At 43.7% G+C, this 15,137-nt stretch overlaps 4 protein-coding genes and 1 long non-coding RNA gene across 10 annotated transcripts; 2 read left to right on the top strand and 3 right to left on the bottom strand.

Annotated features, from left to right (window-relative positions):
* Window positions 1–452: 452 nt before the first annotated feature.
* On the top strand, window positions 453–935 carry LOC122043130 (putative glucose-6-phosphate 1-epimerase). Its single transcript, XM_042603607.1, has 2 exons — window positions 453–588; window positions 672–935. The coding sequence occupies exons 1-2, from the start codon at window positions 561–563 to the stop codon at window positions 881–883; spliced, it is 240 nt and encodes a 79-aa protein (XP_042459541.1). The 5' UTR covers window positions 453–560; the 3' UTR covers window positions 884–935.
* A 1,152-nt stretch (window positions 936–2,087) lies between these two features.
* LOC122043131 lies at window positions 2,088–6,294 on the top strand. Of its 2 annotated transcripts, XR_006129450.1 has the most exons (5): window positions 2,088–2,379; window positions 2,541–2,649; window positions 5,407–5,576; window positions 5,647–5,785; window positions 5,874–6,294. It is a non-coding gene; the product is annotated as an uncharacterized LOC122043131 (long non-coding RNA). The 2 variants fall into 2 exon arrangements; XR_006129449.1 differs by having other exon boundaries at window positions 2,088–2,649.
* LOC122043127 (transcription factor GTE7-like) lies at window positions 2,771–5,065 on the bottom strand. The gene is made up of 3 exons (XM_042603602.1): window positions 3,368–5,065; window positions 3,105–3,285; window positions 2,771–3,015 (listed from the first exon to the last, which is right to left on the bottom strand). Exons 1-3 carry the CDS (start codon window positions 4,808–4,810, stop codon window positions 2,933–2,935), a joined length of 1,707 nt encoding a protein of 568 aa, XP_042459536.1. The 5' UTR covers window positions 4,811–5,065; the 3' UTR covers window positions 2,771–2,932.
* A 920-nt stretch (window positions 6,295–7,214) lies between the features above and the next one.
* LOC122043126 (transcription factor GTE7-like) lies at window positions 7,215–13,263 on the bottom strand. Of its 3 annotated transcripts, XM_042603599.1 has the most exons (7): window positions 13,125–13,263; window positions 12,017–12,104; window positions 9,921–11,888; window positions 9,690–9,840; window positions 9,526–9,603; window positions 7,619–7,675; window positions 7,215–7,277 (listed from the first exon to the last, which is right to left on the bottom strand). In XM_042603599.1, exons 3-7 carry the CDS (start codon window positions 11,367–11,369, stop codon window positions 7,225–7,227), a joined length of 1,788 nt encoding a protein of 595 aa, XP_042459533.1. In that variant the 5' UTR covers window positions 11,370–11,888; window positions 12,017–12,104; window positions 13,125–13,263; the 3' UTR covers window positions 7,215–7,224. The 3 variants fall into 3 exon arrangements, with proteins under 3 accessions (XP_042459533.1, XP_042459535.1, XP_042459534.1); XM_042603601.1 differs by lacking the exons at window positions 7,215–7,277; window positions 7,619–7,675 and adding an exon at window positions 9,149–9,435; XM_042603600.1 differs by lacking the exons at window positions 7,215–7,277; window positions 7,619–7,675 and adding an exon at window positions 9,149–9,430.
* On the bottom strand, window positions 12,332–14,514 carry LOC122043129. 3 transcript variants are annotated; one of them, XM_042603605.1, is made up of 3 exons: window positions 14,262–14,514; window positions 14,063–14,145; window positions 13,071–13,202 (listed from the first exon to the last, which is right to left on the bottom strand). In XM_042603605.1, the coding sequence occupies exons 1-3, from the start codon at window positions 14,511–14,513 to the stop codon at window positions 13,178–13,180; spliced, it is 360 nt and encodes a 119-aa protein (XP_042459539.1). In that variant the 5' UTR covers window position 14,514; the 3' UTR covers window positions 13,071–13,177. The 3 variants fall into 3 exon arrangements, with proteins under 3 accessions (XP_042459540.1, XP_042459539.1, XP_042459538.1); XM_042603606.1 differs by lacking the exon at window positions 14,063–14,145 and having other exon boundaries at window positions 12,332–13,202; XM_042603604.1 differs by having other exon boundaries at window positions 13,181–14,145.
* Window positions 14,515–15,137: the final 623 nt, after the last annotated feature.

Raw genomic sequence — 15,137 nt, 5'->3', positions numbered from 1 at the left:
CCCAGGATGATCTCAAGAACTGGCCTCACAGGTTCCTTGCTATCTAAACCTACTCATTTACAATTTTCATGTTCTGCCCTTTGGCTGAACAACTTCTCAATCTCCCACAGTTATGAGTTTCGTCTGAGAGTTGGCTTGGTACTCGGAGGCAATCTCCTGTTGACATCACGCATAAGAAACACGAATTCTGATGGAAAACCTTTCTCCTTTACCATTGCCTTCCACACTTACGTTTCACTCTCTGATATCAGGTCAGTTGCCACTTTTGCATTTGTTTCGTAGTCTCGTAGTTGATTCTCTTGGTCGGTTTGAGGGTTCAGTGAAGTACGGGTTGAAGGTCTGGAGACATGGGACTACCTCGACAACCTGAAGGAAGGGCAGCGTTTCACTGAACAAGGAGACGCGCTCACATTCGAGTCCGAGGTAGGGAGACTTATCAACCTTGTAAGATTTGCTGAGATCTAACTCTTCCATTGCACTGAGACAAGATCGATAGAGTCTACGTGGGCACACCGACTAAGATTGCAATCATAGACCATGAAAAGAAAAGGACTTTGGTGATGCGTAAAGACGGATTACCTGACGCTGGTAAGAACATATCGTACGATACACTCTTCGCATTGATTCCTTTTCTGATCCGAATGATTCCTCCCACCGCCACTGTACTGTAGTGGTGTGGAACCCTTGGAACAAGAAGGCCAAGTCCATTCCAGACTTCGGAGACGACGACTACAAGCGCACGCTTTGCGTGGGTGCTGCCAACGTTGAGAAACCCATCACTTTGAAGCCCGGCGAGGAATGGACCGGAAGGCTCGAGCTTTCTCTCGTGGCCTCCAGTTACTGCAGCGGCCAGCTCGATCCCCAAAAGGTCCTTCGAGGATAATGATGATGATAATGAACGGCGGTGATTTATTTGTCTACCGACAGTCACATAAATGTACAGAGGTATTATTCTGATCTATATTCTTTTTATAAAAAATACGTGGTTTATGAAAAATTTCGAATTGATTTTAATAATTACTCTAGTTTATTTTATGTATTTTTAAATTTGTTAATAATTGATATTTGGTAAGAGTTTAATTAATGATATTATAATCTTTTCCAATTAGTGTCGATTGAGTTATCATGTTAGTGTAATAAAATGCTCATTTAATTTTCTTTGTTAATGTAATAATTGTTTTCTTTTGTTGTCTGACCTGTTCATATAAAAGATAAAATTATTGTGTTAGGATAAAATATTTTTATGATTTATCCATATAAGCGATATTTCACCTTTGTTACCCTTTTTCAATTTTACTTTTGTTCTGGTGCAGTGGCCTGGTTAAATTGTTCTATAGCTCTCATTAACCTATCATTACAACGATGATGATTTTTAAGTTATTAAAAAAACATAATCCTTTTTATAACTCTTAGCATTTAACACAATTTATTTACAGTGATATTCATGGTCTAGTAGGGAACTTCAAGGCATTTTGCATGAGCAGAGGGAGCAGAAGACACTGACTTCATCACTCCATCATTGAAAAATAGCATCACAAAAGTTTAGAATTGTAAAGGATAGACAACTTATTTTCTGGTCATTTTTGTTTCCCAATTCAATAATTTTACACTGAATTATTAATTTTTTCACTGGAGTTGATACAATTATTTAAGGCACTATGATATTTATTCTATATCAATATAAGGTTTCTGCCTAAAAGTTTATGAAATAAAATTAATATTAATAATATAGTATTATTTAATAATATAATTATTAATTTATCAATAAATTTATAGAATTTTAGGAAGAAGCCAAAAGGCCCCTTTTACTTTTATTAACCTTAATAAGGCACCCTATCATATTTTTTATCCTTAAAAAAATGATGATTTCAATTGGCTAACTAAATCATAAACTCTTATAGTAGGAAATCTTAAGTGATTCTTATATAATACCAAATCCCTAAGAATAATTTTAAAAAAAATCTATTAGCTTATATTATTTGGAATAATTGGATTACTTTTTAAAGAAATATCCACAAGAATTTCCATAATAATAAAACATGAGTTCAAAAATCCTTTATCTAATAAGTTTTTCGTCAACTAAGAGATAAAAAGAAAGCTCCGGATTAAGATTTATTTTAAAATATAACAAAATACAGGCTGGGTTTGTCCATTACCCCCTCCCTTTGTCTTCTCGGCCACCAGACCTCTCCAAAGGCCCGGCGATCGAGGGTTTTGGACGCGAGCGAAAAATTGAGACAGAGAGAAAGGGCGAGTCATGGGGAGGCGGCCAGGTGCTTCTCCAGCTTCTCTCGATTTGGATCGAAACAGTCGACCTTGCCGCTGTTCGGCAGCGGCTTTTTCCTGCGGGAACTCGAGATCCACCGGCATCGGAAACACGTGAGTACCCTCTTCTCCTCCTCCGGCACTAGGGTTTGATAACAGCTCGCATGCACTTGTTTTTCTGGTCGCGAAATTGAGGTTTCGATCTGCCCTTTCCCCTTTCTGATTCCATATCGACGTTCTTCGGTTCCTGAACTTTCTCTCTTCCATCTTTTTAGATCTCTTTTCGATCGAAGATTTCAGAAGCGAAGATTTTGGTCTAGTTCGTCGGGTGGCATCCGCCGCCTCGATTGATTTGTTGTTCGATCAGAAGTTGGATAAAGCTAAGTATGCGATTAGTGTTTTCTTCATGTTCCATCTCATTCCTTACTTGCTTGGCAGTTATCCCTTTACCGATTTGTAGATGCTATGAATCTAAACCACGAGGAAAAGAGTTGTTCATAACGTATAATAAGAATTGTTAGGGTTTGTATTGGATGCGGCGGAAGAGATTCCCGATTACAGAACAAGCAGTTCATTGTTGGATGGAACTGCTCTACCAATAAACCCCAAGTCCTATCATCGTCCATCTATCAAACACCCACCCAAAATAACAACTCCACCCGCCGCTCTAACCGTCCCGCTGCTCCGTCGTCCTCGGAGATCGTTCGTCGTTGTCGTCGGAATCGCTGTCGGTTGAGTCTGAATCGGAATCTGCAATCCGGCAATTGTATACACATGACTTAGAGACGAAGCCACTTGATAAGGTTTCTTTTTTACTTTTCTGGGTTTCAAGAACATACCGCTGGAAGAGGAAGAATCGGAGTCGGAGCTTCCGGAGCTACTGTCGCAACCAGCGTTTTTCTCGATCTCCACCGACGGATAATTTGTGGCCGGCAAGTCATCGCCGATGTCAATTTCCTCGTCCGCAGTGGTTAATTTCTTGCTGCCGGGCCTGGTATCGTCATCGACTGCCATCGGTGACTGCCAAAGAAGAAGATCGCGATTGAGAACGATGGGGGAGATATGGAGTACGATTCACTGCCTATGGATCAAGAATGGTTACCATTTCAGCGTCGGCTGTAGCTGGAAGAGGAGGCGCGGTGGCTTGGCTGTTTGCTGGAGGGATCAGCCCTTTGGCAATCGCCTCGTGCCGCCTCGTCTTGTTGATCATCTTCTTGAAGTTGCACAAGAACCGATCGAGCTCCCAGAGCGTGTCGGCGTCCATCGTATCAAAGTCGAGCTCGATCTCGTCACCATTCGGCGCCGCGGCGGCGTTCCTCTTGGTAACGATGTTGAGAACTTGGGGCATCTTATCCTGAGGCAGACTCTGCAACCCCTCGCTCAACTTCTGCTTCTCCACAAGGGTCATCGGCCTCTTAATGGGGTCCTTCGCCTTGGGCTTCGGCAGCTTCGCCGGCGTCCTTGCGAGCTGTTGAGGCGGCAAGGTCGGCACCGGCGATGAGCTCGAAGCAGGAGGTGGGCTCCGTGCGTGTACTGGCGCCGCCGCTTGTGATGACGCCGGAGGCGGTGGAGGATCATTTCTGACAACCGCCTCCATGGCTGGAGGTCGATACTTTTGGATTTCCTGCTCCAGAGAAATCCGCTGATTCTCATACTTGTGGTAGGCCGGGGAAAACATCCCCTCAAATTGCAGGAGGTATTGTTCGGCGAACTTGTGCACAACGTGCCCCGGCGGATTGTACATCAAGGCATTGTTGAATGTCAATCGGATGTCCACTGCGAACTCCGCCGGGGAAGGGTAGAGCCCCTTGTTGAGCTTAGTCTTCACCGTCCCCAGGTCCATCGGCGTCTTGATGATCTGGAAGTAGTCGTGGAGGCCCATTCCAACTACGTCAACCGGCGAGTTGAACCATCCGCTCTGTTTGTTCTTCATCAGCTTTGACAAGATCTGACCGCACTTCTTCATTGTGGCGGAGAAAAGCTTATCTAATTCCGCCGTCCGCGCCTGTAGCCTCGGATCTCGCTGGCAATCGAGGAAGAGATCTGACGGCCTCGAAGCCATGGGATCGCGGCTGGGAGCGGAAGAGGTGACCTCCCGGCCACCGCAATAGATCCCCGACGCGCTGAATCCGGCGGACCGGGCGGAGGACTGGATCTCCCTCGACTCGATCCGGCTCATCAAGCTCCGCACTTGGTCGAGCTCCGACATCAGCCGGCGCTTCAGCTCCCTGCGCTCCCCCTTGGAGAACGTCGTGACGCGGAATGACAGGTATCTGCTAGCTCCACCGGCGGCAAGATCCCTGCTATTGTGGCCCCATCCATGCTTGCGATTCAAGGAAGATGAGTCTTCAGACCGAGCAGCGTTACAGTTCGGCATCGCATCATCGTCCTCCATAGCGTGAAATCGAGCCGACGCCGCATGGTCGCCGGCATATAGATTAAGGACGGGCCTAGGGTTAGGGTTAGGGTTGAGATTCTTCCTCATGAAATCCTTTGGTTCTCGCCAGTGCTGCTCATTAGTGCTCGCAAGAATCGCCGACGCCATCAACCGGCAATTATCGGCCTCAGATCGGGCGGGATCCGGCAAGCTCTCTTCCCTCCGTCTCCGGGAGAGGATGTATGGTCATGAGAAGGGGGAAAAGGGGGATAAAGCAGGACCCGTCGGAGAAAGTAGGTCGCCGGCCGGAGAGAGACACGGCGGAGGAGGACAAAGGGGGGAAAAGAACGAAGACGGCGAGAGATTGGGAACCTGAAACGAATCCGATCTCTTCGTCTTGGGCGAGGAGGAAAGGGTGAGGGGGCGTTCTCTCTTAAAGGCGAGGAGATCTGCCCCGCATTGACTCGGGCAGCATCTTCGCCGTTGGTCGGAGGAGAGCGGAGATCGGACGGCGAAAGCGAGTCTCTCCTCCTGACCGGAACGCGGGCTGGCCCGCTCGTAACGGACGAAGGCGATGGCCCTAATCGAGACGCGTGGCGCCGATCTGGACCGTGTCGCTTTCGCTCGTTCATACGTTCCTCCGTGGGGCGACGCTCTATTATGCGCTCGTCCGCATAAACGTCTTTGCGTCGGGTACACGGGTTTTTTATGCGCCAAGTTTTTTTTCCCCTAAAACTTTTTCCAATTACTAGTGATATTTTTAGGGGAAAAAACGGCGGGTCCCACTCGAAGAGAAAAGAAGGCAGCGGCGTGGAAAGTGACAGCTGGCGAAGAAGGGCGCAAAAAATTGTTCGTATAAGGCAGTTTCGACCGCTGACGGTACCCGTAGACTACCCGCATGGGTCCCGGCGGGCCCTCGGATTCATATGATTGGGTAAGTTTTGTGGAAGCTAATGTTGGGTATGAAAGAGAAACATAAATATTCTCCCGCCCAAATTTTACAGCTGGCAGCGTAGGCGGGAAGTACGTCGGTAAGCATACCGAAGGATAAATTTACGAGACTGATTCATTCGAACGGTGAAGGAACCGCAGTAAGCTCACCGGGCGTAAGAGCGACTACCGCAATGAACGCAACGAACAGTTGTACTGAAATTATTCAGTTTTATCGACATTTTAACTTCAGCTTTCTCAATTTAACAATTATCAATTACACCCTAAATTTACAATTCAGGGCCAAAATGAAAAGATATTCAAAAATTCAGTGGGCCTCGCAAGCCATGGCCTGAAAAAGGACTTATTTAATTGGTGTTGCCAGATGAAATTCAAAAATTCCACGAGATTCCTACCGATTCAAAGCATCTCTCTCAAAGATTCAGGACGACATTCGTCGGGTGCTGCTCAAAGTCCACGATCCGTTATACCAGAAGGTTCCAAGGAGTCTCCTCTCAAGTTGAGCATCGTCGCCTGACTTTTTCACGAGGTGAAATTGACGCCTTCCCTAATGTGAAGAAAGGTTTTCTTCACATTAGGGATGCATTGTTTCCACCGTTGTAATTTGTAAGCTAAGGAAAAACTAAAAAAACACAGGCAAAAGTGTAATGTTCTCCTGAGGGTTTTATCATGGACAAAATTAAAAGGTTAATCTCCTTCAATGTGAGGCTGAAATAGTTAAGGTTGATCAAAATTATAAGGTAAATCTTAAGTTGGCAAAAGATGATGACTGTGCTCTCCCCAATATCTCCGTTAATCGGTATTGGACCTAAACGAAAGAGATAAATCATGAGTGATTACTAACTATTGAAATAATGATTAACATATGGAATAAGTTTAGTATTTAATTTGATAAGAATTTGTTTATATTTATTTATTGCACACAAGATCAATTAAATAAACAAACTTGAACAACCGTTAAACTAAACAAAAAAAACTTAAACACATATATTCAACTTATTAATATTCGTGAACAATATTTATGAACATCATTAGTGAGCAATATTTATCAATAAAATGCTTATCAACATGATAAATAAATAAATAAATTTGTATTATCAAATTCAATAATCAATCAAATAAATTTAAAACATAAAAGTTTCAAATAATCAAACAAGTTTAAATTAAGAGCTCGATAATATCTAAACGAATCAAACACAAGTTAAACTTGAATCAAACTCAAGCTTATAAAAAAAAAGAAGCTCATCTTGAATAATCATTTCAATAATTTAGTTCATTTTAAGCTTTGCTTGGTTATCTTGTCAACAAACTTGAATACCATAAAGCTTAACTCTATTTGCCTTATTTACCGCCCTAACCTAGGTTGTTTTCGCCATTGGCTGTGGCTATTTGTCAAGAGAAAATAAATTGAAATGGTGCAAAAAAAAAAAAAAAAGGCATACAGATTAATCACCGAGGGAAATAGCTATAGGAAGTGCATCTCACCTTGCCATTTCAACGAAATGGAGCTGGACCGAAATAATACCCTATTGACTACCTTGTCCATTGTCGATATGAATCTGAAAATCTTCACCATAATTAGTCAATTGGAGAGTTTTTTATATTGCAACAAGTTAGGTACCTTAAATATCTTACACTAAGACTCCTGCCAAAGCTGCTTCGGAAATCTTTCCTTCCTGATCAACTAAGGTAAAAACATATAATAATGAGCTTACTCAGTTGAAGTCCAATTAAGTTTTGGTATCATACTTGCCTTCTCTTCTATCCAAATGCTGAAAAGTAAGGCAAAAGTTCAGAAGATCCATAAGAAGTGATGGTGAAAAATCTTTAGAAGAAAAAAAATGGTTTATTCTACCTTCATTGCTGCTATTTCCTTTTCCATGTATCACAATAAGAAGAACCCCATTGAAATAGATTTTTAACAATTCATAAAAGAATTTCTATAGATTCAGCATAATAAAATGTTAAAAAGTGGCGAATCAAACACCTAATTTATCAAACAAGCACTGCCCAGAGCCTACTTACGCAAATGGATCCTTCCATTGATGCCAAAGTGCAGGTTCACGCCGTGGTCGATGCAAGCTGGAAGGAGGTAGGCCAAAGTCAAAACCTTGTTCTCATGATCATGGCAAAAGAATCGGAGAGGCGAAAACCAGCTACATCAATACCTAGATCAAAAACAAACATATAATCTTCTCAACGAACTCAAATCAGAGACCCGTATACAAAAACCCAGAGCACCATTTTCGAATCCCTGCACTCCCACCCCACCCCACCCCACCCCCCCTCACATTGTAGTTTCGATCTCCTATCTAACTCCGAAGATGGTATTTTTCAATAGGCACACATCGCCCAGTGCCGATCTTCGTCGAACAATATCTCGATTGCAAAACTAGGCCGAGAACATCAAAAGGGGGCAAAAGTAAACTCACCGAAAAGGGGATCTGAGTCGAGGAGAGATTCGAGCGATGGAGCAGAGGACTGGAGGAGCAGAGATCGATCCTCCTCCTCCTCCTCCTCCTCCTCCAATCGGCGACCTAGGAAGCAACCTCGACCGATGCAGGCGGAAATGGAGACGGATCAGGAGGTGGATCAAGAAAGAGGGATTTTGTACGAGGAATTTGAGATGGCGATGCACGAGCGCCATTTTAAAGCCTCGAACCCTCGAAATTACAATATCGCCCTGAATAATAGGAACTCGCATAGAAATCTCATGGGTGCGCAGTAGAAAGCTGATTCATGTTTTCCAATGAAATATTACGTAGGAGCACAAACTTTCTCCAATGGAGCTTTCTTAAGGAGTTTTAATATTCTATCCTCCACTATCCACAAACTTTCTCGAATGGAGTTTTTTCCTTCAAAATTTTTCCCTCAAACCTCTTCCAAATCTTTGATGTCCTGTTGATGGAGATAAAAAATTGAGAAAAGTTTTCCGTAAAAAACAGTTTTTCGTGAAGGATGAATTACACATTTCACTCCTTGTCTCTCCCTCCCTCAACTCTGTCCGGCGCAGTAGCCAGCCATGGGCTCTTTCTCCCTCAACTCAAGATCCGTGACGGCACTGCTCGCTTCCGCCGCGCCACCCTCTTCTCCTTCGCCCTCCAGAGAACCGCAGCAACAAGGCCAATAATGCCACCCCTGCTGCTACTTCCTCGTCATCAGATGAGCTTTCCAACGATTACTCCGGGGACTCGGATTCTGACATCGCAACAACCAAGCCCTCCCTCTCTCTCGATCTCAAGCTTTTCCTTGCTCGCACACCCTTCCCCTGGCCGTGGCGCTCTCTGGCATCACCGAGATTGTCGCTTCTATCGGCCGCGGATCAATTTGGTCAGGGGACTGGACTTTAGCTCTGGAGATCCTTTTCCCCACTTTCTTTTTCCTCTTTTGTTTTTTTCTCCGTGGATTTTTTTTTCCTTAGTTGATTCCTTTCCATTCTTCGTCCGCCCAGCATTAGAGATTACTTGTGCTTATTCATAAACCATAAAGAATTGATTATTTGTGAATCTCTTAACAACTCATAAAGATTAATGTTCTCATGTAAGCCAAATCATATCATACAAGTGTTTCTATTGAATTATTCTTTGGCGAAGGTTTCTTCTCATTTTAAGAAGAGTGAGACAGTTGGGTTACAAAGTCTTAAAGTGGGAGCCCCCGACAAGATTCCTGCCCATTTAAACATCTTTCAAAAGGATTCGGCGGCGGACAGATTCTTTCAAAATCAATGATCCATCGTACCCAAAAGGTCCCAGCAAGTCAACGAACAATAAGGATCTTTCTTCAGTGAAGATTTCTCCTCATTTTAAGACGAGTCATATCTACACAATAAGGTACAAGCTACCCTACCAATAACCCAAATCCTATCGTCATCTATCTGTCAAACTCCAACAAAAAACAGAGAAGAAGAAAAACACAACTCCGCCCGGTCTAACCTTCCGGTTGCTCCATATTCCTCGGAGATCGTCCATCGTTGTTGTCAGAATCACTGTCGGTTGAGTCAGAATCGGAATCTGCAATCCGGCAAACAAAAATAATTGCATTAGAGATAGCCACTTGATAAGTTTATTTGTTTTGTTTTCTATGTTTAGGTAGATACCGCTGGAAGAAGAAGAATCACTGTCGGAGCTACCGGAGACACTGTCACAACCCGCGTTTTTCTCAATCTCCACCGACGGGTAATTTGTAGCCGGCAAGTCATCGCCGATGTCGATCTCCTCTTCTGCAGTAGTTAATTTCGCCTTCGGTGACTGCAGAATGAGAAGATTGCGATTGACAATAATGCGGAGAGACGGAGTAGGATTCACTGCCTATGAATCAGATTAGTTACCATGTAGTCGCCACCAGCGTCGTCCGTAGCCGGGAGAGGAGGTTGGGTGGCTTGGCCTGTTGCTGGGGGAGGAATGAGCCCCTTTGCCATCGCCTCGTGACGCCTCATCTTGTTGACCGTCTTCTTAAAGTTGCACAAGAACCGATCGAGCTCCCAGAGCGTGTCCGCGTCCATCGTATCAAAGTCGAGTTCGACCTCGTCATCATTCTGCGACGTGGCAGTGTTTCGCTTGGTCACGATGTTGAGGACTTGGGGCATCTTATCCTGAGGCAGGCTCTGCAACCCCTCGCTCAACTTCTGTTTCTCCGCAAGGGTCATCGGCCTCTTAATGGGGTCCTTCGCCTTGGGTCTCGGGAGCTTCGCCGGGGTCCTTGTGAGCTGTTGAGGTGGCGCCAGCAAAGGGCTCAAAGCAGGGGGTGAGCTCGGTGCATGCACTGGGGACGCTTGTGACAATGCCGGGGGTGGTGGTGGATCATTTCTGACAATCATCTCCATGGCTGGAGATTGATACTTCTGCATTTCCTGCTCCAGAGCAATCCGCTGATTCTCATACTTGTTGAAGGCCGGTGCAAATAGCCCCTCAAATTGCAGGAGGAATTGTTCGGCAAACTTGTGCACCACGTGCCCTGGCGGATTGTACAGCAAGGCATTGTTAAAGGTCAATCGAATGTCTGCTGCAAACTCCGCCGGGGAAGGGTAGAGCCCCTTGTTGAGCTTCTTCTTCACCGTCCCCAGGTCCATTGGCATCTTGATGATCTGGAAGTAGTCATGGAGGCCCATTCCATCAACGTCTACAGGCGAGTTGAACCATCCGCTCTGTTTGTTCTTCATCAGCTTTGACAAGATCTGGCCGCACTTTTTCATTGTGGAGGAGAGGAGCTTACCTAATTCCGCTGACTGCGCCTGTAGCCTCAGACCTCCGTGAGAATTGAGGAAGAGCTCTGAAGGCTTCGAAATCATGGGATCGCGGATTGAAGCGGAGGAGGTGACCTCCCGGCCACCACAATAGATTCCCGACGCGCTAAATCCGGCGGATCGGGCGGAGGACTGGATCTCCCTTGACTCGATCCGGCTCTTCAAGCTCCGCACTTGGTCGAGCTCCGATATCAGCCTGCGCTTCAGCTCCCTGCGCTCCGCCTTGGATAACATCGAGATGTGAAAAGACGCGTATCTGCTGGCTCCAGAAGCGACGAGATCCCTGCTGTTGAGACCCCTGACGAGCTTCCGATTTAAGGAAGAGGAGTCTTCCGACCGAGCAGCATAACAGTTCGGCATCGCCTCGTCGCCCTCCATGGCGTGGAATCGAGCCGCCGCCGCATGGTCGCCGGCGTAGAAATTAAGGACGGACCTAGGGTTAGGGTTAGGGTTTGAAATGGGATTCTTCCTCATGTAATCATTCGGTTCTCGCCAGTGCTGCTCATTACTGCTCGCCAGAATCGCCGACGCCATCAACCGGCAATTATCGGCCTAAGATCGGGCGGGATCCGGCAAGCTCTCTTCCCTCTGTTAACCGGAGAGGATCTACGATAATCAGAAATGGGAAAAGGGGATAAAGCAGGACTCGCCGGTGAGAGGCGGACGCCGGCCGGAGAGAGACGGCGGAGGGGGAGGAGGAGAAAGGAGGAGGAATCAAAACGTCGAGGGTTTCGAGACGCGAAACGAAGCCAATCTCTTCGCCTGGTGCGAGGAGGAAAGGGCAGCGGTGCGAGGCCTCTTAAAGGCGAGGAGACCTACCCCGCATCGACTCGGGCAGCATCCTCGCCGTTGGTCGTCGCAGAGCGTAGATCGCATGGCAACAATGAGTCTCTCCTCCTGACCGAAACGCGGGTTGGCCCGCCCGTAACGGACGGAGCGGATGGTCCTAATTGAGACGCGTGGCGCGGATCTGGACTGTGTCGCTTTCGCTCGTCCATACATCTCCTTCAATGTGAGGCAAAGCAAACCAATCTGGACCGTGCATCTACACATCTGTAAGCCAAACCAAACACATTATGAATCATTTTATATTATTATAGTTCCCACTAGAAGCTTAAGAGCCTAAATCATGAAAATAAATTTCTGCAACTAAAGTCTGAGAGGTGCAAGGCAAAGCTCACCATTTTCAGGTAGAGCTAGTTATCAACCAAAGATCAGCAACATGGGCTCGCTTTTTCTTTCTTGATCGTCGGTGTCGGTCACACCATCCTAAATAGCAACAACAAAACCATAAGGACATCTTGATAAAAAATAGTTCCTCACTGAACATTGCTAGCTAGATATCAAGCAGCTGATACGACAATAAGTACAAATTTAGAAAGAAGAGTGTACATTAGTTGAGCTCATAGAATGAATTACCTTGTTTCTGTTTTGTGAATAAGAATGATATGATGCAAGAACAAGTTATGTTGTAGCAAGGCAAACTACCTGAAAGTATTTCGAAGATGACGAAATGAAAAATGGCTTTCGAATTAACCAAACTATATAACATTTGCACTTTGTTCACATGGAGCACACTGTTTCTAAAGATTCAAGCAGTTGATACGACGATAAGTGCAAGTTTAGAAAGAAGAATGTACATTACTTGAGCTCATAAGAATGATATGATTCAATAAGGCAAGTAAAAAAGCCAAGTTTTGTTGTAGCAAGGCAACTAACTGAACTTATTTCGAAGATAATGAAAACAAAAATGACTTTCAAATAAACCAATCTATATAACATTTGCACTTTGTTCACTTGGGCCACACACTATTTCTAAGATTCAAGCAGTTGATATGATGGTAAATGCAAGTTTAGAAAGAAGAATGTACATTAGTTGAGCTCATAAGAATGATCTGACTCAAGATGGCAAGTGGAAAGCCAAGTTATATTGTAGCGAGGCAACTAACTGAACTTATTTTGAAGATGATGAAAACAAAAAATGGCATTCAAATAAACCAATCAATGACATTTGCACTTTGTTCACTTGGGCCACACTATTTCTAAAGCTTCAAGCAGTTGATACAACGACAAATGCAAGTTTAGAAAGAAGAATGTACGTTAGTTGAGCTTATAAGAATGATATGATTCAAGATGGCAAATGGAGAGCCAAGTTATGTTGTAGCAAGGTAACTAACTAAACTTATTTCGAAGATGACGAAAACAAAAAATGGCTTTCAAATAAACCAATCTATATAACATTTGCTCTTTGTTCACATGTGCCACACTCTATTTCTAAAGATTCATCACCTGGTTGTTCAGATCCGCTTGCTCCTCCAAGAATTTGATTTGTTTTTGCAGCCTTATGACATGAAATTGGTGTCCCAGCTAAAATAGGAATAAAACACAGAAGAAAGTATTTCAGATGTTATAATGCTGAGGGAGTACGCTATCAACAGGTGGATTTTCTTATAATCTTTTTCGATAAGCATGTGCATAATTGAGGTGAGTAAAATGGAAAGGAAGAAGAATAGAAACTTGATATGTGTATCTTAAAATGCTACAAACTAAAACTCATTTGCTAACACTTATTCCAAACAATTGCTTAGACATTGAGCCTTTGACTATTTATCTAAAAGAATTGTTGCGTAACATAAAGCATGTAGACAAATTTCACCTGAAGATTGCCTACAGGATTTTGACTAGAAAACAGTTAAGTAGTAAAAGACGAGGAAAAAAAAGGAAGATGGTAATTGAAGCTTCTTGACAGAACACTGTTGAAGTAGAAATGTTAACAAATGCACTTAAAATACTATTTCATAATTGGTTCCAGACATAATATTTCCTATTCTGATGACTTTCTTTGATTGCAAACTTGAGAATCTGATGAAACAAATGAAGATTACATAAATCTCAATTCAAGTTGCTATTATAGTTAACCAAATTTTGGAACAATATTCCAAAGATAAAATATAAAAATTAAAAATTTAATTGCTGAGATTTGAATAATGTAATTCGATTTAAAACATTCATTTTCTTCTTACTGTTCTTACTCTCTCAGATGTCACTCGCAGGACTACAATGTTTTTCCAATCAATGATGCAGTTTTTCTACCATCATATTTTGTAAACTCAAGATGAGCTACAGAGTAAGAGTGTTCCGCAGAGATTTCCATCATGGAGAAAAAAGAATGGCAAGAGGAACCAATGAGAGCGATGGAGATAAACAAAGGATCAAAGCACGAATACCAAAAATCAGCGACTGTGATTCCATCTGTATGTGTTTGGCCGTCGGATTCTGAGACCAAGTCTGGTCCGGCCATCCCATCCGGCTTCGTTTCACACCAAAAAGAGGCAACGGCGGGATCGATCGAATCAGCTCCGATGGGCGAAATCTCGTAAAATTGCGGATCCATCAAAGAGAGAGAAAGAGAGTAAATCAACTCACCCAGCCGAAACCCATGGCGGCGGGGAGGAGTAGCTCCTCCAGGGAAAGCGAAGGGGAGCTCCGATCGTCGCCGTGGTGATGAAATAACGCCTCCAGGACCAACTCCGACGCGCTCCGCTTCATTCCACCGTCACCACCAGTCTTCTTCTTCTTCTTCTTCTTCTTCTTCGCTTGATGCGCTCCAAAGCGGCGTCGCGTAGAGAAGGAAATAAAATGATTTGAAAAAATAGAAAGCAAAGGGTTAAAGGCCATAGACGATGCTATGGAGGCACTGGAGAATATGCTTCATCTTCTCATAATTATAATAATGCCCTCATTAATGTAATATGGTAGTGCATAAAATGTATGACAAGGAGGGGTAATTTGGGCATTTCAAATATAGTTAATGGTTTACCTAACATTGTGTGATTTTAAGATTGTTTGACCAGTAGCCTGAGTCTCTCCCTATTGTCCATATGTTCTCCGGGGCTATGGTGTAGTGGTAGATATTCAAATTATCATCTAGGTATTTATGATTCGAGTCTTAGTTATCATGAATTTATAGGAATTTTTCTTTCAAATAGAGCACGCAACTAAAGGATGTTGGGCTCCTGGATTATCTGTTATAAATGTTTTCTGATTCATTCTGGTGGTCGGTAAAAAATTTTTGTGGGAGTAGATCGATCACCTTAAGCTCAATATTACCCAATCTGATTAAATTTTTTTTAAATTGTCCATCTGTTTCAAAATGTCACTCCTTCCTTAACATTGTATTCCATATGGTGGGATTGGAGAGGAAAAAGAGTTTTTTTCATAAATTAAGCTAAATAAATATGATAATGATCTTACTCTGTAAAAATCCAAGCAAGTTTTGGTATCATACTCGCATTCTCTTCT

This window comes from Zingiber officinale, chromosome 2A (genome assembly GCF_018446385.1).
Source record: "Zingiber officinale cultivar Zhangliang chromosome 2A, Zo_v1.1, whole genome shotgun sequence".
Taxonomy (NCBI): Eukaryota; Viridiplantae; Streptophyta; class Magnoliopsida; order Zingiberales; family Zingiberaceae; genus Zingiber; species Zingiber officinale.
This window is presented reverse-complemented; position numbering and strand designations above follow the sequence as displayed.